This window comes from Oryzias latipes, chromosome 16 (genome assembly GCF_002234675.1).
Source record: "Oryzias latipes chromosome 16, ASM223467v1".
In the NCBI taxonomy this organism is placed as follows: domain Eukaryota; kingdom Metazoa; phylum Chordata; class Actinopteri; order Beloniformes; family Adrianichthyidae; genus Oryzias; species Oryzias latipes.
The window spans coordinates 30,543,276-30,569,870 of record NC_019874.2 but is presented as its reverse complement, the minus strand read 5'-3'; the positions used below and the strand labels follow the sequence as shown (position 1 = coordinate 30,569,870).

The following is a 26,595-nucleotide window of genomic DNA, read 5'->3' as shown; positions in this document are numbered from 1 at the left end:
TTCCTTCCTTCCTTCCTTCCTTCCTTCCTTCCTTCCTTCCTTCCTTCCTTCCTTCCTTCCTTCCTTCCTTCCTCCCTCCCTCCCTCCCTCCCTCCCTCCCTTCCTCCTTTCCTTCCTCCCTTCCTCCCTCCCTTCCTTCCTTCTTTCCTTCTTTCCTTCCTCCCTCCCTTCCTTCCTTCCTTCCTTCCTTCCTTCCTTCCTTCCTCCCTCCCTCCCTCCCTCCCTCCCTCCCTCCCTCCCTCCCTCCCTTCCTTCCTTCCTTCCTTCCTTCCTTCCTTCCTTCCTTCCTTCCTTCCTTCCTTCCTTCCTTCCTTCCTTCCTTCCTTCCTTCCTTCCTTCCTTCCTTCCTTCCTTCCTTCCACCATTCATCCATCGAGAACGCTGGACGGCTGCCTTGACGAGTAAAGCTGATAACCAACTGGCAGACAGGCTGCAGCCCATTAAAGCAGAGAGAAGTGGATGACGCAGAAAGTGACAGGCCTTCTCTGAGCCCTGCAGCCAGAGCTGATGCTGTGGAGCCGCGAGGAGCAGAAAAAGCCTGCAGTTCATTCGTAGGCGTGTCTGAATACACCTGTTAGTGGTTATAAAAAAAGCAGCAAAGCAGGAAATGTTATAGAATAAGAACCAGCTAAAGTTTTAGTCCCAACTGTCCTTATGGGTGGATACGGGCTAAAAAATGATCAAAGCTGTACGCGGCACGGAGGTGAACCCCACAACATGTAAAGGTGTGGTGGGGGAGACACAGGCGTGTCACACAGACTTTTCAGGTATTCAACCCCCCAAATCCTGCGCAAGAATCCCGTTGGCTAATGACACGTGCGCACTCCTTGCTGCAGTCTGACTGTTAGAACTGAGCAAACTAGGCAGAGTGTAGTTTGTGGGGACGTCCTACGGGTGCATAAGCATCACGTGCACAGCCTGTGCATGCAGTGCTCGTCAGTGAGGAGCCAGCACTACAGTGTGTGGTAGGGCCGCCGTACGACAGCCTCACCTGTACGTCATAAGCGGGTCCAACTTCCACTATCTGTATGAATAATTCACGATACACTTATCACACACACAACAATGGTACATTCCATTTTTGTCTCTTGAGGCTGCCGTTCGAGCCCTCAAGGGAAATGCAAAACACACCGGCGATGACCTGTGGGCCACATCCCACCGCCACCGCGTACATTTGGCATATTTTCTGTGTATAAAATTTCGCCCTTTCGTGATCCATGCGTGATCTACGTAATTCATGAGTGTTTGCTGCGTTTATCATTTGTCGATGTACGCAGATGTCCGTCAAGGATTTCGGCCGACGGGCGTCTTTTGCGTGAATTCAGCTTCAAGCTGTTCAAAATCTTTGGTCGATTGACAATTACACAAATCGCACCTAATTGTGTGCAGTTTTTGTGAGATGCACATGTAGATTTGTGGCGTTCCACGTTTGTTTGACGGCCTTTTCACGCATTTACCACCAATGTATAACTTTTATATTGCGCACACGGAGCACTTGTCACGTTAAAATAACATAGTTGATGCTGTTAAGTTGAATTGTGTGTTCTTTGCGTGTTCAATTGTCATTGGTGGTAAATGATGTAAATGTATACTTCTCTACCACAGCACTAAAGCACCTTTCTACCCAAAGAGTTTTACAGACATTCACACACTGATGGTGGCTCCGGTGCCGAAATCTGGCACCAACGTCAACCTCCAGGAGCAGTGGCGGCGCCCTTTTAGGTTACGGCTAAAGATGGAGAAGCTAAACTTTCTCTGAACCTCCCTGCTTCTCTGCTGTTCACAGCTTCCGCCGCCTCTGCAGAGACATTCCCATTCACCGGAGCTAATGGCTCCAAAATGTAATTACCATCTGCTTTAATTGAACGCTCGCTCCGACGAAGACAACCAGAGTTAATGTTGCGAGGAGGAGCGGCCCATTTCAGACGCCGCTCACATGGCTGACGCCTCCCCCGACCCCTCCGCACCAGACGCAGCTTGGAAACCGTCAGACGGCGAGCCCCGATCGTTTGCAAGCTCCTGGTTGAGAGCGGCGGCGTCTCCAGAAAAAACAAAGTGTAATGACGGTTGCTAATCTGAAACAGATCATCAACCGTTGTTACCGAGCGTGTTTCTGAGGAGCGCGCGCTGTCTTGTGCGGCGTGTAGATCAACTGATTAATTAGCCGCACTGTGATGTTGTGTTGTGATATTTTCAAAAGCGGGATGGGGGGGGGGTTGAACAAAACAAAGGATAAAAATAGTGAAGTTATTATTCACTAATTACTGTGAAAAACATGGTGTGGGCGGAGCATACACTGTGCCAGGTGAAAATACTGCATGTACATGTTTGCAGAATTCATCTGAAACTTTTAAAAAATATATTTTTAGGGTTTATTCAAATAAATCTCTTTATAAATTCCTATTTCCAGCTGATGTTCAAACCCAGAGGAGTTTTGTGGATATTTTGATTTTCAGCTCCGACATATGCTCTTATGTCCTAATCGTCTTTAAAATGTGAGAACACATGTTGGATTTGAGTGCAGACTGAAGGATTTCATGGTTCTGTAAAGGTTCTTCTTGCTGAGAACCATCACCACTCTTCCTAAATGCTGGATTATTCTCTCTTTATCTGGAACTTGTTGACTTTCTGTTTGTAGGAGCTTCTTTCAGAGGCGGTCTTGGCTAGTCTGACGCCCCGGGCGAAACACTGGACGGCACCCTCACCCCACCCTGACCCCCCTTTCCAGCCCCGCCCAAAATAACTCAAAGCCTGCATACCATCAAACACAAAAAATATTTATATAATTGATTTCACTTTATTAATCACATAGGTAAAATATATTTGTGTAGTTGAATTCATGAAAAACACAACATCAATGGGGGACCTTTCTGTGTGGAGTTTGCATGTTCTCCCCGTGCATGCGTGGGTTTTCTCCGGGATCTCCGGCTTCCTCCCACCGTCCAAAAACATGCTTCATAGGTTGATTGGCAACTCTAAATTGACCATAGGTGTGAGTGTGAGAGTGAATGGATGTGTGATTGAGGATATTCCACCCTGCGACAGACTGGCGACCAGTCCAGGGTATCCCTTGCCTACGCCCAAGTGGCCGGGATAGGCTCCGGCAACCCCGTGACCCCAAAAGGGAATAAACGGTTAAGAAGATGAATGAATGAATGAAAATGAATTCACAATTAAGATCTAGTGTGTAATGTAGTTCACACTTAACACGCATCAGTTTGTGTTTTGTTTTTGAAGGCTGGTTTTGGTAAAAAATGCCACATTTTTCTGTTTTTTTTTCTTGAGCTGAATACAACCCTGACATCAGTTATGAATGAATAAATCCACAACCTTGAATGGACTTTTCCGTCTGTCTAAGCCCCTCCTCCGCCTCTCTACCTGTTGTCCTCTACCTGTTCTGCCGTCAGCGCAAAATACTGTCATGACAGCAGCACGTTGACACGAGAGTGGGGCGCCCTAGCGCAAATTTCCTTAACTTTACGGGGAAGTGGGCAGCTCTAGTTTAGGAAAACTAGGGTGGATAAAAAACTAGCAACGGTTTTATTTTTTGGCCGCCTCCTACAAGATAGCGCCCTGGGCGATCGCCCAGATCGCCCATAGGAAAAACTGCCACTGGCTTCGTCCATAAACCTGGACTGAGGGAAGCATTGAGACTCGCACCGCCAGGTCTCTCTGAGCAGCAGCTCAGATGTTCCCATTTACAGGACATACGACCAAAAAGAAACCTTAAACATTAAATCCAGAATCAAAAACCAATTTCCTTCCATCAAACCGTCGTCTCAGAAAATGGAGAATTTGCTCAATTTTGTTGTCTTTTTATTGTTTTAACCCTGGGGAACCCAGGCTGCTGTTTACTGCTGCCCCCCACAATGAGCAAACACTTTTTAATTTTTACTTTTAAAAATTGTCAAATTAACTTTTAAAGCCCAGAAGAAAATGATTCTTGGGTTCTCCAGGAATATAAATCATAAAATCCTATTCTTGGTGATATTATTTTAAATATCAATCAAAAGTAGTTCGATTAAATGGACCCAGATTTGCACAAACCTCAGTTAACTTAAAGCAAACGTACAAAGCTAAACATCAAAAATTGAAAGTTTCAGATCGATATTAGAAACTGCTGCAGTCGAGGCTCAGTTGAGGTTTTTTATCATGAGAATTTTGGACAAAACTAACTTCTAAAGTTGTGTTTTTACTGTTCTTATACGCCGTGACCCCAATGTGGAACCAAGCTGGTTTAGAAGATGGATGAATGGACTAAAGTAACTCATAAAGACTTATTTATCCCATTTCTTCTAATGAAACTCACTAAGACAACTTTAGCTGAACTTTGATAGAAAAATGTGAACTTTTATACTTCTGAGATTCTGGGAGCCGGTTTAGCTCGTGCTAGTTTGCGGCGCCTTCCGTTCGTGAAACCAGGGTTCGACTCCGGGCTGCTCCCTGTTCCCTTCTCTACCTCTGCCGGTTCCAAGCCCGGTTTGAGAAGGTTGCGTCAGGAAGGGCATCCGGCGTAAAACATTGCCAAATCTACCATGCGACTCGTTCGCTGTGGCGACCCCTGATGGGAGAAGCCGAAAGTGGAAGAAGATACTTCTGAGATTCTAGAGCAGATCTCTGATAAATCAGGATATGTGTTTATGTTTCTTGCAGTTCCTCTTAGTGGCCAACAGAGGTCATAAAACGTTCACTAGAAGCCCCGTTAACGGCTGATGAGAGTGCTCACCTGTTCGCCTTGGTTACAGGGGTTGGCAGCACGCAGGTGAGTCTCCATCCGTACGTGGCCAAAGACTGAAGCAGGGGGACGTAATCGGCCTTCACCTGCAGACCCTGTGGAGAAAAGCAGACCGCCATGAGACACGCCCTCCCAGACAGACGTCCTCCTGCAGCCTGAAGGTGATCACAGAGACCGTCACGCTCCGCTGCAGCTGATGGAAGGGTTGGAAGAACCGTGCGCCACAAAGAGACACAAATCTGAGGCAGCAAAAAGTCGCAGCCCGCCACGAGTCAACCAGCGACCATCCTCATTCACAGGGAGTCCTTCAGCAAACGTGCAGCTCACTTTAGCCTCTTCTGGCTGATTAAACTGCGGCTAAAGGAGTCTCTGTCGGCTCATTTTCACCACATGAAGAGCGCACGTGCCGGCGTTCAGCGTGGTTTTCTGTGGCAGGCAACTGCCGAAAACCAAAAAAACCACAGGGCGTCTTCAGGGCTGCCCGTAGATCCTGAAGGAGGAGATGTGAAAGCGTCCTCCTCCCATCGGTTCCAGTCGGTTACGCTCCACATGCAGTCCGTTCACAGCTCAGCGATCAGCGCAGGAGAACACAGACCGGGGCGACACACTTCACCCGCGGAGGCCTCATCTGCCACGGAAGCCTGGGATGGACCTCACATGGCTGAACGCCACATCCGACTCCACCTGACGCCTCCAACCGAACACCCAGAGGTCAGAGGTCAGACTGAGGTGTTACAGGTGGGCTGTCAATGTTGACGCTTTAGTGAAACGATCACATCCTTCCTGAGACTAAAGCAAATCTGGAGCTTTTTCTGCAAAGACTTCAGAAGAATTGGACTCATTTTTAGTTCAGTCCTGAACAAAACAGAACGGCATGACGCCCCTCGTTTGGTGGGGAAACTCATTTGCTTTCTTCACTTTGCCGTAAACCTTGATCAACAGGAAGTTGACGGAAGTGGTGTATCAGAGAGGAGGATCGATTGGCCGTTCTGCATTTCAATAATGATTGGCCTACTGCTGGGCGAAGGCATGGTCCCCCCGGAACAGGTCGCCAGTCTGTTGCAGGGCATCAAATCTATCAACAGTTTTTGAAGGGCCTCTATAATGAAAAATCCACTTTTTTGAGTTGTTCAGTGGATTATAATGTTTTTTCCTCACTAGAAACAACCCCAAAGTGGTATTTTGATCCGTTCACAAATTTTCTGAGTATTCCTCTAAAAACCTGCTCTCTGAGCACCAGCCCCTTCCAACCCACTAAAACGAGCGGGTTCTCACATTGTGACATCACAAAACAGGGAACCGCCCCTTTAAGGAAGAGTTTGAGCTGTCAGCTCCGCCCCCAGGCCAACGCACACGCCCACTTTCTCCGTGGAGTTAGCGGTGGTCGGCTAAACGTTTTCATTTTATGCACACAATATAAACATCCATCTTTGTAAAAGGTCAGATGTTTTTTCGTGGGAGAAACGCAGACACGCTCCCGAGGCCGGCTCTAGGATGATGTCATGAAATGGGCGGCACGCACAAGGAGAGGAAGGCGGAGCCTCAGAGATCGAGTCATCTGTCTTCTGGGTAGAAAAATTAGCTAAGAAAATAACAGATATTTCATTAAAAATACTTTTTTTGTATGCCAAAGGTAAAATTATCCTGGTAATTGTTCACAATAAAAAACCAAAGAATAGGTCATTTAAAATAATTGTGAACAAATGTGACAGGCAAAACAATTCTTTGTATTCACAAAATCCCGAAGAACTGTGCAGGAAGTCCTGAAGGATCCGGACTGAAGAACAAAACAAGGAAGGAAAGACCTAAAAATAGGATCTTTGATGCTGGAACGTAGAAGAGTAAAATAACAGCAGGAGTCAGTCAAAAAAAACCTATTAGTAGAAAGTTGAGCGGCTACACTCCTGACTTTGTATTTAGGATGAAACTGCCTGCTTGTCTGTGTCTGCTGCGTCTCACATGGTGTTATGACACATTCTGTGATTTCCATCCCTGCTGGTGTGATTAAACACGCGGCTACGTCAACTGCAGCTGCTGCAGAGGAGACAGAAAACCTCAGAGTCTGTGTCACACCGCTGCACACAATCTGACGGCTGCAGACCCAAATACCAGAGGGTTCCACTTCTTTGGGCTTAAGGTCACAAAAATCTTGTCGTTAGCAAACAAAACTGGACTCCAGTCCTTATTTACCCGACTGAGTTCATCCGCTGCGTTTTCATGTCTCTGTGGACGCTCTGCAGTTCTGGATTCGTTCTAAGACTGAATAAAAACATCCTCCTTCTGTTGGAGGTGAAAGCTTCTCTCCTTTCTGCATCTGCGTTCCAGCTAAAGCCGAAAAATGAAGCTAATCCTTTTGCGGTGAGTGTGAATATGGACTACCTAAAACCATTGGGTCCAGCCTTAACGAAGCAGGTTCCTCCTTCTTCCCTAACTCCTGGACAGATGCTAACTCCTCTGGTTTCCACCTCTTCCTCATTCTGAGGCCTTCAGGAGCTTAAATCTTGGTAACCAGGGTTCAGGGTTCACTCTGGGAGCCAGGACAGCTCTGTTCTTCATTTCACGCCGCGCCGTGAAGTCGTGTTTTTGCGGCTGAGGTCAGCAGAGAAAACGGCGGTTCAGTAATGAAGCAGAGCGTTGGTTTCCAGATCCTGCAGCCTCCCTCCACCTGAGGCGTTGTCACAGCAACGCCAACCTCTGAAGGCCTGAACCTTTCTGTTTGCTCTCTGTTTCCTGAAGGAGGTCATTCCTGTTCTGCTCAGATGCTGTTTGAACAAAAACAAAAAACTGTAAATGACACGCGGGTTCTGAACCTCCTCCACCAAAAGGTGCTTTTGATCCGTCCAGCCTTTGTCCTCCAGCTGATCCCTCAGGGGACATTTTAGTTGCCTGTAAGTGGATTATGCCAACAATAATAAATCTTTCAGAGAGAGTATCTGATTTTTTTGGCTTTTACAAGGCATTAGTCTGCGTCTGAGTGAGGACTGAGCTGTCCTGTAACCTGATAACACGCGACGAGGCAGTTCAGAAAACCGAGGATTATCCGGCGCTGCTCTTCATCTCGGAAGCTTTTAAGGAAGATTTCTGTTTTTCAAGCAGAAACTGGAAGAAGAAAAAGCCGTCAGGAAGATTCTGATTAGCATCAACGGACACTGAGTGTGAAGAAAAGCTCTGAGAGGTTCAGAGTATCCATCAGAGGAGCGGACAGAGCTTCAGTTCCATATTAGATGTACGGAGGTCACTCAGGAAGAAAAACAAGCAGATGAAGAAAACCAGAAGAACACCTACAGATTAGATTTTGTTTTCCCATCACTCCTGACGGTATGGGAAGGTTTAAAAATCGTGGCGTGTGACGTGACCCAGCAGACTGTGAGTGTCATCTGTGAGGACGATCATCTGAATTCATCCTGTTGTTAAACAAACAACCCTAACCCTTTTTTGAGGAAAGCAGAAGAAAAAAAGTACAGCCACCTCATGGGACGTCATGAAACTGGAACGTACCATCGTCATCCAAACGACATGTGAATCTTGGAGTATTTGTCAGGATAATGGAAGTTATGGGTGATGCTGTCGTACGGCGTCCTTACGCCACACTCTCGTGGTCAGTAAGGTGCGAGAACTGGCCATTGACTGTAGAAGAGAACTGGACTGAGTGAGCTAGCTCCAAACACTGAGGTGGTTTCCAAATTCCTTTATTCCTTCCCTATATAGGGCGTTCGCCGTTTTGTTGGGCTGTCCCAATCTGAAATTCCAAAATTGAGTGGCCTGGAAATTTCCCAGAAGTCTCTGCGAAAAACCAGTGTGTATCGATGCTCACTAGATCAGTGAATATAGACCACAATGCATTTCGTCGGAACAATTTTTGCCAATTAAAATGTATTTAAATGTATTTTTTTAAATAAACCATCAATGTTTTTATCTTCAGAAGACAGTGGACTCATAAATAATCGTCTCAAAACGCTCATGTCAATTAGATTTTAACTTTTTGAAATCGATGACGTCATATCCGCCGTTAAAAAAAAAAAAAGGTAGTGAGCGTGGCGTCCGGATTGCTTTTAAAATTCAGGGCACTACATAGTGACGCACTATATAGTAGTTAGGGTGGGAATTCGGACACAGAATAAATGTGGTACTGCTGGCTCCAGCGAAATTAAGTCAATTTAGTCGCCATTTTTCCTCCATACGGACGTGGCCATGTCGGAGGCAGAGGGCAGTGATTGGTCTGTGTCGGTCTCAGTGGCGGTTCAACACTAACTTACTCCCTTTACCATTCGGGTAAACAAATGATGACGCAGTAAAGACATCAGTGAAGGGAATTATCTGTGCAAAAGGTTAGAAATCAGGTTCTGAGTCTTGGTAAAATGCAGACTGACTGTCAGAAAGATTTTCCATCCATACGTCAAACCTTTCTGCTGTTTACGATAAAGCTCTGCAGCAAACGGTGCTCTCTGCACGCCGCAGCTTCCTCCACGCCGTCTGACAGAAGGGACGCTATTTCTCACCAGCAGGAAGAGTGCAAATTGCTCTCCCTGTATGTAGGTCAGCTCTTCCCTCACCTCACAGGGAGATGATGAAGAGTCGCTTCCCTGTGCCGACGCTCGTGGCGCTCATGCAGCCCATCTGACGGCACGGGCCGCGGTCCCGTGGAGATACCAGACTGGATCTGGCGTCAGGCGAGCTGCTTTTTGCAGCATCAGGCTGTACGTCACGTTCCTCCTTCTTCCCTAACTCCTGAACGGATGCCAACATCCCTGGTTCCGTCCTCTTCCTCATTCTGAGGCCTTCAGGAGCTTAAATCTTGGTTGCAGAGGTGAGGAGGGTCAAGCCATGGTTCAGAGTTCCCTCTGGGAGCCAGAACAGCTCTGCCCTTCATTTCACCGCCGTGCTGTTGTGCGTCAGGGGTGTCTGTCTCTTCACTTAATGCGATTTCTTCATCTGTTTGGCTCACGCTGGAACGAGGCGTCGCATTTCCATTTAGAACAGAACTCAGTTTGAGGAGAGTGTGAAGTTCTGCTCCTCAAAGCGGATTCTTAACAGCAACATTAGGCCAAGACAGCACTTTTATTCCCAGATAAAAACATCCATGTTCTACCGTTTTGTCCCTTTTGGGGTCACGGGGCTGCTGGAGCCTATCCCAGCCACTTGTGGGCGAAGGCGGGGGGGGGCCCCCTGGACAGGTCGCCAGTCTGTCGCAGGGCCACAATCACACATCCATTCACTCTCACACGCAAAATAGCGACAATTTAGAGTGTCCAATTAACCTATGAAGCATGTTTTTGGACGGTGGGAGGAAGTCAGAGACCCCGGAGAGAACCCATGCATGCACGGGGAGAACATGCTAACTCCCTAACATGCTAACTCCACACAGTCCCCCCCTTTGATGTTGTGTTTTTCATGTCCCCCAGCCGGGACTTGAACCGGGGGCCTACTTGCTGTGAGGCAAGAGCGCTGACCACTGCGCCACCGCAGCCAGATAAAAACATTTCTCTCAAAACAAACAAGGTCTTCTCGAGGAAATGTTTGAAATACTTTTAAAAGTCTGATAAAATGTTAAAAAGTCATTTCAGTTCGGATCTGCTCTGCACCAAAACCAGAAGGTTTTCCTGCTTCAGTTCTTCTACTAAACCAGACTTACTGTATCTGGTGGTAAACAAGACGTAACTTTGACATAAAAGGAATTATTTAAAAGGCTTATTTTAAAGTCTGAAAAAAAAAAAACAGGTCAGAGTGTTTAAGATGAGAACAAAGTCAATTTTCCAGAACATTTCATCATGTTTGGCAGGAAGTGAAACTCTGTTGTGAAGCAGAACTTTTCAAAATTATGTTTGTTTTTAATATCTTTAATTTAAAAACTGTTTGTTGATCAAACTCTTTTAGGTGTTTAAATAAGGTTAAAATAAGACAGTCAATCAGTGACTAACCGCTGAAAATCCAAGATCCTCTGTTTGTGTTTTTGCTGCTCTCACCTCTCTATCCTCTATTTCTCTGCATCTTCTTCTTTTACTTCAACCATCGTCCTTTCTTCTTTCTGCATGCTTTTTTTCCTGCCTTGTACACTTTTTCCATCTTCCAGTTGTTTGAGTTTTTCCTTTTTTTTGCACTCAAATTTAAAACTGGATTTTTACGAAAATTTATTAAAGGGAAATGTGTTGAAAGAGGAAATGTTTTCTTCTGGTTGTGTCATTCAAATACAGTTTCTCTCAGGTTCTAAAGTACTTTTATCCTCCTAATAGAAAAGCTTTTTGGAGAACATCTGAGGGCAATGACGCCAGGATGAAGAGGATGACGGTGTTTTTTTTTAAAAACAGGACGAGGCGTGAAAGAAAAGCTTCTCTGCGTCTTAAAAACATCGGACTACTTGAAGGCGGCATCATAAAAGGCTCAGAACGCATTTTTACAATAACACCAACGTTCACCGATGTTCCATCTCCATCCTGAAAGACTAAAATCCTGCTGGTTTCTGTCAAACAGACGTATTCAGGCTGGAATCGGAAGGCGAGCGGTTTTGTTTGCTTCCGCGTTGAAGCACAGGGGCCTTGGGCACTTTCTGCTCGAGGCAGCTCCTGCAGTCCTGTATTGATTTTTTCAGAGGACACAGAAGATGAGACACGAGTCCTAATTGGAGTTTCATAGCAGAGACACTTGATGAGTTATTCATTGTCAGACACTTCAGGGTCTGTATTCTGCGCTTCTCATTCAGGTCACTTTTCTGAGAGAAAGAGGCCAAAACAGCAGGTTCCTCCAGTTTTAGGACACCACTACAGAAGTAAAGACAAACGTCTGCTTCCTCAGCGGAATGGAAGAAATCTTTATGTGGTTGATGCCAAAACAGAAGATTATAGATGCAAAAGTGCTTACTACTAGAGACTTTGCATGTATGACGTCATAGAAAAGAAATGTCCTGATTTGTTTTGGTTTCTGAAGACAAAATTTTACGTTGGCTTTTTGAAAATGAAATCTTTTATTTGGCAAATTTTGTGTCAAAGGCATGGACAATAAGAATGGACACTTTGTATTCTGTTAGACTCTGATTAGGGGGGTTATTGGATTTTTTTTTTTTGTGATGGGGATGTATCTTTATGTATTGTGTATTTTGTTTTTCAGTGTCATATAAGCCCGTGTGGGCTGGGCACATTAGTGCATGACACTTGAATAAATCAAATCAATCAAAAAAAAAACAACTATCTTGCAACGTCAGACACATGTTGTTTCAAAGGATTTTAGTGTCATTTGACTTTTTAAAAGGTTTGTTTGGCCTATTATTAACACTTTATAATTGGATTACTTATTAATGTAGTTATAATTCATTAACAAGCATTAATAATGGGTTTATAGGCCTTAATAGGACATTTATAAGACATTTTTTAGTGTTTGTAGATGTCTTAACACTGGAGTTATAACAAAAATGTTAAAAGAATCAACTAAATAAATGTTAAAAAAGATAAAAAATAACCTGTTTCAGGTTTTAACATGCTCTCTCAAACTTTTGCCTCCAGAAGTCCTGAGGGAAATGAATTAAATGTCTAAGTATCTCTAGTGAGAGCAGAGGATGGCACTAAAGAGAGAAGGATCTTCAAAATGCTTTAGACTGAATTACTGCAAAGGATTATTTTTTTTAACAGAAAAACAAATGAGCACAAAAGCATAGAAGAACTCAAGGTAACGGAAGAAAAGTGTGCCGAGTCCTGTAATTATTCTGGAATGTCAGTTTTTGGCACTTTGCAGAGAAAAATGTCAAATCAGTCACAGAGTGTTCTGCAAATGTCATAAAGAAGAACAAAAGTACTTTTTTTTTTTTTTACTTTAAAGCATAAGTGCTGCAGTAACCTTCACCAAAATGCGTCTGTGGCTCAGTGAGGAAGACGACTGATGATGGTCACCACGGACGCATCTTGAATGGTTAAATTTGAGCATCAGGTGCAGCTGTCTGGGAGTTTTTGGTCGTTGCAATGTTTCCGGAGTTCACATATCTGACCTTTGGTGAAAAATTTGCATCGTGTCGAACAATCAGGGACTCAGCTTTGGCACTGGTGCATTTATGATGTAATCACTGGTCCAAAATCTGATTGTTCGCCTCTTGAACCTTGCAATATTCTTATTTGTAAGAAGACAGTACTGTAGCATGTGACGCATGCTTGATGCTAACCTAGTATAAGTCACAAACAGGTTCTTGGGTTGTCCGGACCGTGGAGGGTCGTAGAAGTGTTTCAGTTCCCTCGAGGCTCGTATGGCCACCTCAAGGGACATTGTGAAAATGGATTGTACCGTTGTCGTGCGTGTGGTGAGTGTATTGTGAAGTATTCATAGGGCTAATGGAAGGTCCACGCACTTATGTCGTACGGCTGACGCTGTCGTACGGTGTCCTTACGCCACACTAGTCATCAGAAAGGTGTGAGCATTGGCTCCTTACTGACCCAATCCAACCGTGAGGACAGTTGGAACTAAGACTTAAACTGTAGTAACACAACTCAGAAGTGATTTTCTTGGTTTTCTGACAGTTCTATCAAAGTTTTCGCTTGCTAAAACTCCTTAGACGCAAAAGCCCTGCAACACCTGTGGATTTTCATGCCGTTTAAAAAATCTCATTCACATGCAAATATAATTATTCCATCAAGTTTATGCACGTAACGATTAATTTTCCCATGAAAAGTCCCCAAAGATGACACACTTGACAGTAATGTGATAGATTGCATGCCATCAATGAAACCACTTGTTTTTGCTCTTCTTCCTCTTTTCTTCATACAATCAACCACCTGTCAGACTTTTAAATGGGAAACTATAAAAGGGGGGAGCAGAAAAAAAAAGGAAAAACTCTGGTAATTAATATTCATTTTCTTATGTTAATGCACTGAAAGAATAATGAGCCGCAGCGGAGCTTTGCATATCAATTTTAGGCAATTATCTGAAATAATGGGGATGACGTACGGCCCTGTTCACCCCTCCAGAAGGAGCGTGTGTTGGTCGGGTTCGGGTCACTAGAGTGAATCCGTTTTTTGATGAGTCCTCAGCGGAGGAGCTGATTGGATCTTCTGGATCGCTGGTGATGGTTTGGCATCATTCTTGTTTGGAGTTTCAGAGAAATCCATTAAACTGTAACACTATTTCCATTCAGCACAGATGACGGTGGGGGGATGGTGGGGGCTATGCCCCCCCCCCCCCGGAGGCTTCTTTTTGGCCACATGAGGCCGGCAGCGCCCGGCTGGTCAGTCAGAGGCACGTTTGTGGGGACAAAAGTCTCCTTTCACACTTGGACAGCCACATGCTGCAAAAACTCAAATTCAATTACTGAGATAGCATCTGGACACGCAAACGGGAGCTCTCAAACAGACATGTGAACCTGCAAACACAGACATGTATGCATACAGATGAATTCCTTCTTTAGTAAAGAAAAAAAAATCTATTTCAAACTTGGAAATGGTCAAAGAGGAACACTAATCGACAAGCAGATAAGAGCTTGTTGGCTCCAGATAAGACCAGCAACCCGAACACGCGTCCCATAAAGACAGATTGACCAGATTTGCTTCGGGTTTGTTGCAGTGGAGCCTGGTCCACAGGCAGAAACACTGAGTGTGAAAAGGTTTGGTGCTACTTTATTTAGTTCAGGTCCACAGAAAACAGAGTTTTAGAGAAGGAACTCCCCTGACCTCTGAACTGTTCAAGTAGATCTAATCTGGTTCGGGTAGGAGGTTTTGGTTTTTCATTAATTCCGCGGCTGTGGTGCAGTGGTAGGGCGGTCATGCCAGCTCATGTGTCGAAGTCTCCTTGGGCAAGACACTGAACGCCACCTTGCCTCTGGTGGACGGTTGGCGCCAGTGTTCGGCAGCGGAGCCGCCACCAGTGTGAATGAGTCTGTGACTGTAGAGCGCTTTGGGCCTTCTAGGAAGGTAGAAAAGCTCTATATAAGTATCCACCATCTACCATTTATAATTTACCATTCTAATCCGTTTGTTCCCTTTCGGGGTCACGGCAGGGCCACAATCACACACTCATGCACTCTCACATTCACAATTTAGACAGTTAACTGAGTGGGACTTGAACCGTGGGCCTTCTTGCTGTGAGGCAAGAGCGCTAACTTTGCCTTGTCTAGTTAGAAAAAAAAGTCATTCCTACAGACCATCACACAACGCTTGCCGGGAAGACTATGTAGAGTCTTTACGCTGGGCAGATAAAGTTTTAGTCCCATGCACCTGTACAGGGTTTCGGCCTACGGTTCTTTACATTAATTCGGTTTTGAGCTGTTGAAAAGTTTTGTCGGTTAAGAATTATGCTTATTTTAAAGGTAAAGTCTACTTAAAGTTCCATTACACCTCGGTGTGTAGAATTTTCTCTCCGCATTGGTAAATAGCGCAATAATCACACGGTTCATGTTCTACATTGATTCACGTGTCTTTGCGTGGTTTATCCGTACTTCTTCCGTGGTTTTAACGTGGTTCATTTGTGATTCATCTGTGGAAAATTTCACTTAAAGACCACAACTTCACTTTGTGCAATGTGCGCAAAATGTGCATGGTGGCTGAAAGACACAGCCTTATAAGTCAGGTGTCTGCAGTTCTTGGAGATTCAACGCAACAAACAAAGGCAACAAAATCACAGAAACACACGCTCCTCTACTCACATCAATGATGGTCCACTGCTCCACCACAATGGCGTCATAAGTGGGTGTGGCCACATGAGGCTCTTCTTCGCTCGCCTCCTGGAAGACGAAGACACTTTCCACCGATTTAGATAACAAATCTGCAGAGAGACAAAAAGAAAAGGACACCTCACTAATTTCCTCTACAAGCTTTGGTGTACAGAATAAAGGAAATACGGGAAGAAGTCTTTGCTTCTTTAAAGATTGAAGATATGACTTTTAGTTTTTATATTCAAATCCTTTTAGCTTAGTATTTAAGATGATCTAATAACAACCAAGAGATGAGCTAAACACAGTTTAAGCACATAAGAGCTGTGATATGAAAAAGTAACCAGTGGTTAAATGAAGTTAAATGGATCCAGACGGTATCAATAATAGGTCATTGTTTTTTTTATAACCATGAAAAACCTGTAAAACATGACAGAGTGAACAGATTTTTTTTTTATCTCCTCTGCCTGAGCCAGAAAAGGCTCTCACAAGCTCTCCGTCATTCATTTGGTGAACACGCTCCTTCCATGTGTAAATGCACACACGTGGACACACGGCCCGCAGTCCCTCCCCCAGCCGGTTCTGTTGCTTTCTCATTACTCCAGAGCCATTTACACACTAATACAGTTTGCCGAGTCCCGGGCAGCACAACCAGCCGCTCCACATTTCATTACCAGAGCCTTAATGTTGGAGGGATGAGAGCCAGCCACAAAAGGGGGGGGCAAGATAGACAGAAAAGCAGAGTGGGGGATGACAGGCCCTTTTATCCCCACCCCCCCACCCTGAAAACCTATTTAGGAGGCATGCACGCTCAATTGAAGACATGTCGCAGACATCTATAGGCTCCCTGGAATAAGACATTCTAGCCGTTCATCTCGTCCTCTTCCTGTTTCCATGGTCAGCCTGGCGTGCAGAAAAAGGACATGCTGTGTTTAGGAGATGGTCACGGGCCAGTGCCCACCCCCCCTCCCAATCATTTTAGGATTACAGGTAAGGTGAGGTCAGGGCAGGCCTTTGTCTCCTTGCTCTGCAGGAAGCAGCATGTCTGTGCTGATAACAGACTTTCGGCGGAGCAGGGACGTGGAAGACGGGGCGGCTTGCAAAGCTGGGGGCGGCGGGTCTGTCGGGGGAATGCGCTGGTGGAACGCATGAACAAATATTATCCCGCGCCTATTGACTGAACAGAGCTGCGAGCGCGTCAACTGAGAACAAGTTGTTTATAGTCTTCAAAAACCACCGTGCGCCCTACGGGGAAATTGTTCTGCGTCCCTCGTGACTCGCATACTCAAGGTCGCGGGACGCGCAAACACGAACTCACTGAAAACAGGAAAAGACGCTGGTGGGCCTGCAGGGGTAAGTGGAACTGCAGGATGACAGCTGAAACGTGCACGCCCTGCTGACACACGCAGACTGACACGGAAGGGGCTGAGTGAGCATCTATATGTTAATGTCAGGTCTTTGAACGCAGAGGGAAGTCAGTTTGGATCTGGCTGGCTATGGATCAACACGTAAGCAGATCTGCTGCTGTACATCGATTTCAGGTACGCAGAACTTTAATGGGAGCTCTGGGAGTTTGTGTTGCATAATTAAGCCTTTTAAGCACAGGGTAGGTTCACATCATTGACTCATCAATCTACTGAAGTGGTGGTAATCTGTCACTCACAGGTCTTAACATGCTTAACAATAGAAAAATGTTTCCTATTTGATATGGACAAAAGATATGAAAAAAAAACCACCAGATCCCCAAATGGTTTGGTCTTTCTCTTCCCCCCCCCACTGTATTTGGATAAACGTGTTAAACAGAGTAAAAGCATCTTCAGACTCCTTTACGCATGTTTGTGTTAGAGGATTGTTCACTGCTCATCAATATTCTGTGGAAAAAGAACTGTTACTAAGCCCCCCTCCGAAGAAAATCATGGTTTTTTTGAGTTTCTATTTTTTTTGAGTATGTGTGACATTTTTCTTATGAAAGAGAACAAATGTAATAAAATTATCTTTTCATTTTTATTGTATTTATTTTTTTAACTTGTCCTGTCCAACAGCTGAGCAAACAGATCAGAGTGGAAAGCCTCTTGTGTTGGACAGATTTTACTGTTACAAAAGGGGGTTTAGGAATCTTCTGACACACCAGTTGTGTATTTGTATAAACCCCTTTTGTAATTTAGGATAAACCTTATTTTTCTAACATCAATTACATTTGTATCCTTTTTTTGTTGGACTGGACAGATAGAATGGAGGGATGCTGGAGACAGGGGGTAAGGGCACAGAAGAAAGGGGGAAAAAGAAAAAAATGTTTTAGATTTCGGAGTATTTCTCCTTTTAAATTGCTGTCAATTGAACTGTTGCAAATTCTGTTTGAATTAATGAGCTGTTGTGATGTCACCACGGCCCAGGAGCGCATGCTCATTGCTCGTGTGCTGTCGACACAACATCCAATCCCATCAGGCTCACCGTCTTTTAATACGACACCATCCAACCAATCAAATTCCAGGTCAATCAATGAAGATCTGTCAAACAAGGCAACAGTTTCTGTTCGCAAAAAGTTATGACGTTCGGGGTTGTCAACAAAAAAATTGTTTGTAGAACGCGCGCTTTGAAGATAACGGACAGAGACTCAACGACGTCCAAGTTTGTCTAAAGGTTGCGCAAAGAATGGTAAGTTTGGAATGAAAGGCTACGCTAGCTTTTTGGCAAAGTAACCGCTAGTTAAATCAATGAGACTATAACCTCACTGCTAACGTTACATAACAAAGACGGTAAACTGTGGAAATTGTTTTCCAGTTAGGTATGCATTAGTTCAGAGGCCAATTTAGCAAAGAGTTAGCTAATATCTTGCTAATATTCTTACAAAGTTTAGACAAATGAATACAGTTCCTAAAAGAACTTATGATCTGTGTTGAGAGTATTACTCTGTTGTAAAAAGGACTAGAAAAGAATTGAAACATTTATATTTGACTTGAGACTTGTTGACTTTGGACTTTAGGACAAAAACTGGTGACAGACTTGCAAAACAATGACTTGGTCGCATCTCTGGAAACTTCATGTGTTGTGTCTGTTATTAGACAGGTAGGGTTTTTCTCTCGTTTGCTTCTAACCCGTCACATGTTCTGACTACAGCAGCCGGCCCTCCTCCCGGTTCCACGAATTCAAAGTATGTGTTCTTTGCGTGATTGTTGTACTTCTTCTGTGGTTTTAACGTGGTTCATTTGTGATATATCTGTGAAACTTTCTTGTAAAGACAACAACTTTTTTCACTTTTTTAAAGGTTTATTCACATATGACCAATTTTCATTTGTGAAAGATCTGTATAAATGTCCGTGGTGGCTGTGTGACTCGGCCTTGGTCTTGCAGAAGGCAGACGGGTCATTGGTCCCGTCTTTTTTGATTGTGTGAAAGGGTCTCCGGACTTCCTGTTTGACCCAGCTGGAAAAGTGACCCTGCCCTCGATCATGTCAGGTGACAGCGTTTAAAGATGCGAGCCAGGTGCTGCCTCTGACAGCTACAGAGCGGCTGCTGACACCTTATCTATATTTCAAAGCGGTCGAGTGGACTTGCTCTGCGAGGTGACAGAGTGTAATGAGTGGAGATGGGATGTGTCTCATCCCAACAGAGCCAGAGTTGCGGCAGCTGGCAGGAGGTGCCGCCGGGTTGCCAGGCAGACTTCAGATGTGAGGGAAGATGGGGGCAGATGGCGAGAGGATGGTAGCTGGTGTTTTTTCATGCAGCCTATCTATTCTGATTTGAATTCACATCAAAAGAGAGGAGGTTTAAAATTTAGAATTTAGAATGAGCGTTTTTCTGCCTGGTTGACTTGCTGAATGCCTTTTAAGCTGAATCCACACGCAGAGTGTGAAAGGGAAAGCCATCTCTTCAACAGAAATAAGACAATTTTCCTGACTGGAGGTTATGTAGAGGGAAGAATTCCCGCCGACCGGTGACAGATGGCTGTCGAGGTCATGCAGTTTCATGCTTGGTCAGACGCGTGTCTGCCTGAGAGCAAATGCAAAACAGGAATCATTCCTCCACTCTTGACCTTCTCTGTAAATACGTGCCACTTTCTCTTTTTATTTTTTGGTCACAGTTCATTGAGACCGGGTTACTGCCTCTGTGAAACTCTGACATTTGCTCGGCTAATGCAGATCATTTTTGTCATGGAGTTGGCTCGGCTCTCCGAAGCTTTCAGGAGTTCGTCTTTATCCAGCTGGGCGCATTTGCATTTGCTGCCAGGCGTGAACACGCTCAACTGCATGGCTGTAATTGGCCGTTCTAACAGAAAACAGATGTAAAATCTGTCCTTTAACTGCACTACCAGCAGTGAAGCACACATGCGGTTCCCAAGAGTTCATCCCACCACAGACGGGTCACGTCCAGAGCAAACCGTTCACATCTTGAAGAACGCAAGTGCGTTAACGCAAAACCCGGAACGACAAGAAGACAAGTGACAGAAGTAAACGACAACAGAAGTCGACCAAAAAAATCAAAGAGCAGGAAAATTGCTGCTTTTTTTCACACAGCAGTCACACTTTTTAGCCAAAAAAGGTTCTTATTGAACTCCTGCTGGTTCCTTTTAGCAAATCATTGGAGGAAAAGCCCCACTGGACTGATGTAAACTCACACACAGGATGCTGGGAATCAGCTGAGTGACAGCAGCATGCTTGAGTGTTTCTAACAGGGAGACCACAGATTTAAATGAGTTTAGACTCTCAGACTGCTTTGATTTGACTTTAAAACCAATTTAAGGCCATGTCTACAAACTATATCAAGTGTAGTTTGCATAAATACATACGCGAAAGAATTAAATGAAAGAATGATAAACCACAGAGTAACTCTGCCCCAATGCGCTAATAACATAATTACCAGTGAAAGTATAACAACAAAAAAGACAATTTCAAAGAAATTCTGGTTAAATCACAATTTGTTTGATAGTGATCTCTGGCATCATCATAACATTGCGTTATCAAATACTTTTAGACCTTCCTCGTCCAGTTAGCATTTCCTTTACCATAGATTTACCTAAATGACCTGATGACACATTTCCTAAAAATTATTTGATGATTATTTTCTGTTCTTCACCCATAACAGACTGGAAATTACATGAATGGAAAGTTAGCCTCTTTAGTTCAACACTTTAGACGATTGAATAACTTTTGAAAGTCCAACGAGCGACTCTTGACTTCCTGTTTGAGCCTCATTTGAACAAAAGGGGGCAGTTCATCAAGTGACCACTAAGTGGCCTTTTACACAAGCAAGCCAGCTTCATTCCATTTAATATAGAATCATAATGTGAATAAGAAATTCTATAACTCTGAGGATTGATTCTTTTTTGCACCTTTCAGAAAGGTCTTGCTACAAAATAACTGTCAATAATACAGATATGCTTGGAATGATGATATTAATGCTAATAATTGTGATGGTATTAATAATGTTGATGAAAGTATGATCGTGTTCTAGGCACGCTTGCATGTGTGTTTCTATCATATGTCCTCTCAGTCACCTCACCTGCAAAACATGGCTTAAAAATACATAAATTAAATAAAATAATTATAATTTTTTAAATTAAAAAATCAAAAATCAAATATTATTTTAAGCAATCTATTTTATGATTACTTTTTCTCTGTGTATTTAATTTTTTTTGGTTAAAAAGAAAAAGGGGTAAATTAAAAAGTACGCCTGCTTCAAGGCAGAGGGCGCTGGTGATCCCTGAAAATGTGACGAAAGAATAACGAAACTAGAGAATAAGAGAATAAGAGAAATAGTGGCAGCAAGTCAAGTACAGATGTGCAGTTCCTCTTTAATATTGTTCAGCATCATTTTCTAAATGGAGGATTTCTTGTCTAAACTCAGGAAAATGTGGAGACGCGTCTCTGGCAGTGGTCTCCATGGAGACAGAGAGACTTTTAAAACGGAAGAAAAAAAGAAAACACGTCTGTGACGGGTTATCCACGCGTTTCTTCAGAAGGAGCGGCACACGCACTTCATTCAGAAGTAAAAGTGCGTCAATTAGAACAATTTTTTTTTCTTTGCTATTGTTTGTAAATTACGACGGAGTATTAGGGCCACCAAAAAAAAAAAATTAGAGCCACCAAAAAAAAAAAAAATAATAAAATTACGAGATTTTATCTCGTAAATTTAGGAGATAAAAACTCGTAAATTTACGACTTTTTATCTCATAAATTTACGACTTAAAATCTCATAAATTTACGAGAAAAAAGTCGTAGATTAAGGAAAAAACACCGAAGTTGTCCGTTTATTGGAGCCTAGCTTGAAGATGAAGTATGTGGAGCCTTTTGTGAAGCTTCATTTCCGGATTATTATAGGTTTAAAACAAAGAGATTCTGAACCTTTTGGCGACTCAAAATCAGATTATTTTCCGTGTAGCAGTCTTTCCAGGGTTCAGTGTCAGTAAAGCGGAGTTTAATATATAAAATAAGGAGCTCAGAGACACGTTTGGGTGTAGACAATCGCTGCAGCCTTTATTCTCCTTTTCATTCACATATCCTGAAGTTCATTTGTCTCATTACGTCATGAACCTGTCATCCCAACACCAATGCGGAAGTAAACAGTGTTACAAACGCCCCCTCCTGCAGATGAAATGGCCCGTTTCAGCATAAAACAATAAAGAGGAATGAAAATAGTGTTTTATATTAGCTTTGGAACGTTGAAAATGCCAAAAAAAAAAAGTGCTCCTCCTTTTGTGTGACGGAAGCGTCACACAGACGTAGAGTCTTGTCTTTGGTGGAAGAAGAAAGGATTCAAGCAAACAGCTGCAGGGACACCGACGACGGCTTCATCGGGCTGCAGAGATCCTGCAAACCAACCATCAATAAATAAAACTTTAATGAATCGTAAATCAAACAAATGACCTTCCAGACATTTGGAACGTTATCAATAAACATTCAGCTCACCTGTTCAACAAAGTTTACTCGGTCTTCTCTGCGGCTGCACGGCGTTCACCTGCTGCTCTGCATGCTCACTTCCACTGTAATCTCCTAAAATTACGAGTTTTTTTCTCCTAAATTTACGAGTTTTTATCTCCTAAATTTACGAGATAAAATCTCGTAATTTTACTTTTTTTTTTTGGTGGCTCTAAATTTTTTTTTTTTTTTGGTGGCCCTAATACTCCGTCGTAGTAAATGGAAAAAGAAATGTTAGAAAGAAATTTTAAACAGCAATAAAATAGTATATAAGCTACTCTGTAGGGTTTATATGTGAATATTAAATGTTGATGTGTACAGAAATAACATAGATTAAGCATACTCACCTTAAAGCACATCTGAATTTGAAATAAGACGTTGGAGATATTTTATCTGTGATTATTAGTTATGTTTGAAATTTTAAACCACTAAAGCTTCCATTTCAACAACAGGAAAAAACAACCTTCTGCATGTGTGGACATTGGACTTTTCTCTGTTGATGCTTTTATCCAAAGTGACAAGTTTCTCTCAGTTGAGGTGAAACAGGTCAAGTGTCTTCCTCCAAAGACTTAGTGACTTGAAATGGTTGGAATTTGAACCGGCAGGCTGGTGGTGGGTTGTTCACAGAGTTCTCACATGCCGGTTCCCGGCTCAAACCTGTGTTTTTTTGATCAAGCTGGGCTGCAGCACAGGCCAGGAGCTGCTGCTGCTGCGCACACATGCATGTGTGTGCAAACGTGCTGCCTCATCCAGCATCACCGTGGAAACCCAGGCACGAGCCGTGTTTGTTCGGCAGAAACCAAGTTTCCCCACGGATCTCAGCAAACAGGTGGCTGTCGAAGACCAGAAGCAGCTTCAGGCGGTGGGAGAAAGTCGGCGCCACGGATGACTCACCAACCGCAACAACAGCTCCTGACAATCAAAGACCTGCCATTTTGAAAACCAGCGACCATGAGAGGTTTCTGGATTCAACCGTCAGGCTGAACCAAAGCTGCCAGCGAGGATCAACGGTTGTGTTGCCTTTGTGATGTTTTTGTTAAAGAGTGCACAGGACAAGCTGGCAGGATTTCATGTCTCATCTGATCTGGGGAGGCCTCTCTGACCCCCTCCAAGAGCTGCAAGAGACAGAAGAGCAGCTACTGAGACTGCTGCTCCACCATATGAGAACGTATATGAGAACTGGACTGAGCAGCCCCTCCCCATGGCGTTCCAAACAGGAAATAGCTCCAAGAAGCCAAAATCCCATAGACGTCTATAGAGAAATAAACAGCTGTTACTCTGTCATTCTATTGGTCAGAAGAACCGTTATCACTTGGATACATTTTATTACCTTGTTCTTGATAATCTGTGATATATTTTCTGTAGTTCAAGTTATTTAAGTTATAAACTGTCCAATCAGGTGCCTCAATAATAGTCTGCTGGCCCCCACGTCCAACGTTTAAAACATTTGATTGACAGATTTCCAACAAACTCACTCCTGATTGGCCAGAGTGGTTGCCAAAGAAATGTTGACTCAGACTAGCTTGGACCAATCACTGCTTAAGGCCGTGTCACACAGACACTACGTACATTTTGCGCATTTTCCACATAAGAAATTTTGCTTTTTCGTGATCCATGCGTGATAAACGGAATTCATGAGAGTTTCTTGTGTCCGTCAGTCGTCGATGTAAAAGTGTGCATCGAGGGTTTCAGCCGACGGGTCTTCACGTGAATTCGGTTTTTAGCTGCTTAAAGCTTTGGATCGGTTGAGAATTATGCTGTTTACATAAATCTCATGCAATTTTTGGTGATTTTTGAAAGATGCGTATGCAAATTTCTGGCTCTCCACGACCGTTCCACATATGTCTAACAGACTTTTCACGCATGTACCACCGACTGCGCACATATCACATTCAAATTACATAATTGACACACAAATCATTAATGAATTGCGTATGAACAGCTCATTAATCTTGCAAGGTTCATGCACGATCCGCCTATAGTGTGGCATTTACGCTGATTTACATGTTCTTTGCGTGGCTTATTCGTACTTATTCCGCGTTTCTCACGTGGTTCATTCGTGACACATCTGTGGAAAATTTCACGTTAAGAACCACAACTTTTCTCACTTTTTCCATGTATGACCAATTTTTATCCGTGCAATATGAGCAAACTGTACGTAGTGGCTGTGGGACTCGGCCTTCACCGTCGATGACTGGCTCCGGCATGGGGGGGTCTGGATTACAAAAATAATAGCGATTGAATTGACTTCATTTAATTAAAGCGCCAATGCCCTAACATTGAAAAAATGGTTAGCCAAAGTTTGGAGGCAAACCATTTTCTGTGGACGACGTCACACTCTCTTGGTGCAGTTCTTATTTACAGTCAATGTGGCCCCCTAACCCACACCTTGGGGGACCACGGATAGATGTAATTAATATCTACACACTGTTTTTCTAAATACAAGAACTTCTATTTGAGAAAAATAGAAACCTCAGGAAGATGTTTCCGCCTCACAGTCAGATCTGCTCCTCGTTGGCCTCAGCTGCTTTAAAATAGATTTAAAATCTTTCAAAATGAAACTTAATGAACCCTGTTGTTATTAATGAATATTGCTCTGTCACAGGAACCCCCCCTTCCCTCCCCCCATGCCTCTGTGATTTAGTTCGGCATCTTTGGGAGCTTTCAGGTTGATTAAAGATGATGTGTAAAATGTAAGCTTCAAAAGCTCGGAGGATAATTAATATCACTGGAGCACTAAGCGGTCGCCTCTGCAGATCAAAAGCATGACGGTGGAAGACGGTGAGCCTATGCTTCACTGCACGATCCTGTCTGCTGGCTCACAGCACCTCAGCGCTGAAACGGGTCAGAACGGAGAATCTGTGCTCCATGTGGCCCCACCAGGTGGCTTTACAGGAGCTAAGGATCCACTTTTCAACCATTACAGGAACACGCTTTCTCCTGATTGACTCTCTTCTTTAGACGTCAGCCAATGTCAAAAGGAATATCTCTTTCTGCATGCTTTTGTTCTGGGTTTTTTTTTAACTCAAAAAGAAAATGAATGTGGATTAAGATAACTGTCAACATGGAATGTGTGCTTCTGGACAAAGTTGTGTTCTCTTAAAAATAATAAGTAAAATTATAAAAAAAAAAAAAAAAGAATGAATGAATGAATGAATGAAAATTATGAATAGAGGATTTGGTTTTACATTTGACGCGAGTTTTGACTTTTCTTTGATTTGAATACAAAACTTTGAATCAAAAGAACATCCCGGGGTCACAGGCATTTATATCAAATCATAAAACATCGACTGCCATGAGAGAGAACGCCAGACATTAAAGACGCCGTCACAAAGGAACTGAAGAACAGTTTCAAAAACAACTTTGGTAATCCTACTTTTCAGAAATAATGTTTCGTTAATCCCTTTAACTCCAGAGCTTTAGCTCCAGTGGTGACATTTTTGTAACAACCGTAACTCTTGAACCGCTCACGCTGTTGACGTAATTTCCGCAGATTTGGAAGCAGAGAAGAGCGGCGTTACGCAACACTTCACGTTATTAATGTGCTGCAAATTGGTGCAAAGCCAACAAGAAAAGCCTCTGTTCTTCACGTCAGAATTAGTTGATTCTGATAACAGACGAGGATTTGCGGTACGTCAAAGAGCGTGTGCTATTCAGGCGTCGCCGGTGACGTCTCAGGTGCTAAAGGGTTGGTGGATACACTGGCAAATATTTTTCGTAAAAAAACAAAAAAGTTGGGTGTCATAGTGGTTTAGCTCAGAGTTAGCTTGTTTCTGTTGTATTTTTCTCTTCTTATTACCCTTTTTTCGAGAGACACTCACTTTTCCTTTACACCTAATTCATTCTTAACGGGGTGGGATTATATAAGTTTGCTTCCTTCCACTCCCTTTCAAGCAATATTTATTAATATGTCTAATTATCCTAAGTTTGATTAGTTACTGTATGAATGTATAACTGATGATTATATTGCTGTTGTGTATTATTTCTACTTAATTGCTTGAAATAAACCATTTCAAATCAAATTCAAATCAAATTCTACAACAATAGTCGTCTCAAGGAGTGTCATAGCTGTAATTGTATGAATCATTAATGAGTGTTGTGGTATGCCAGCTGAATTTTTTGGGACTATTTTCCACCATTTCTGGGTCTGAAACGGTCTGCGGGTGCACTGTTTACATCATCGCTGTAGGCGACAATAAAACGCTGCTGTTTGAATGCACACTATTTTGAATTGATATTTCACGACTGAAAATAAATGCTTGTAATCCAGTGACCAATTTTTGACAGTAAGTTCAGGTAAATCATTATATTCAAATAATAGAAATTCA

General features: G+C 43.3%; 1 protein-coding gene across 4 annotated transcripts in view; it reads right to left on the bottom strand.

Moving 5' to 3' along the window:
• Positions 1-26,595, bottom strand: part of rftn1 (raftlin, lipid raft linker 1) — a 262,707-nt gene that overhangs the window by 5,235 nt on the left and 230,877 nt on the right. For all 4 annotated transcript variants that reach the window (XM_023964740.1, XM_023964742.1, XM_023964744.1 and 1 more), the window contains 2 exons: positions 15,348-15,466; positions 4,727-4,830 (listed from right to left, as the gene is read on the bottom strand). In XM_023964740.1, coding sequence (XP_023820508.1) covers positions 4,727-4,830; positions 15,348-15,466 — 223 coding nt within the window. The remainder of the gene's footprint in view (positions 1-4,726; positions 4,831-15,347; positions 15,467-26,595) is intronic.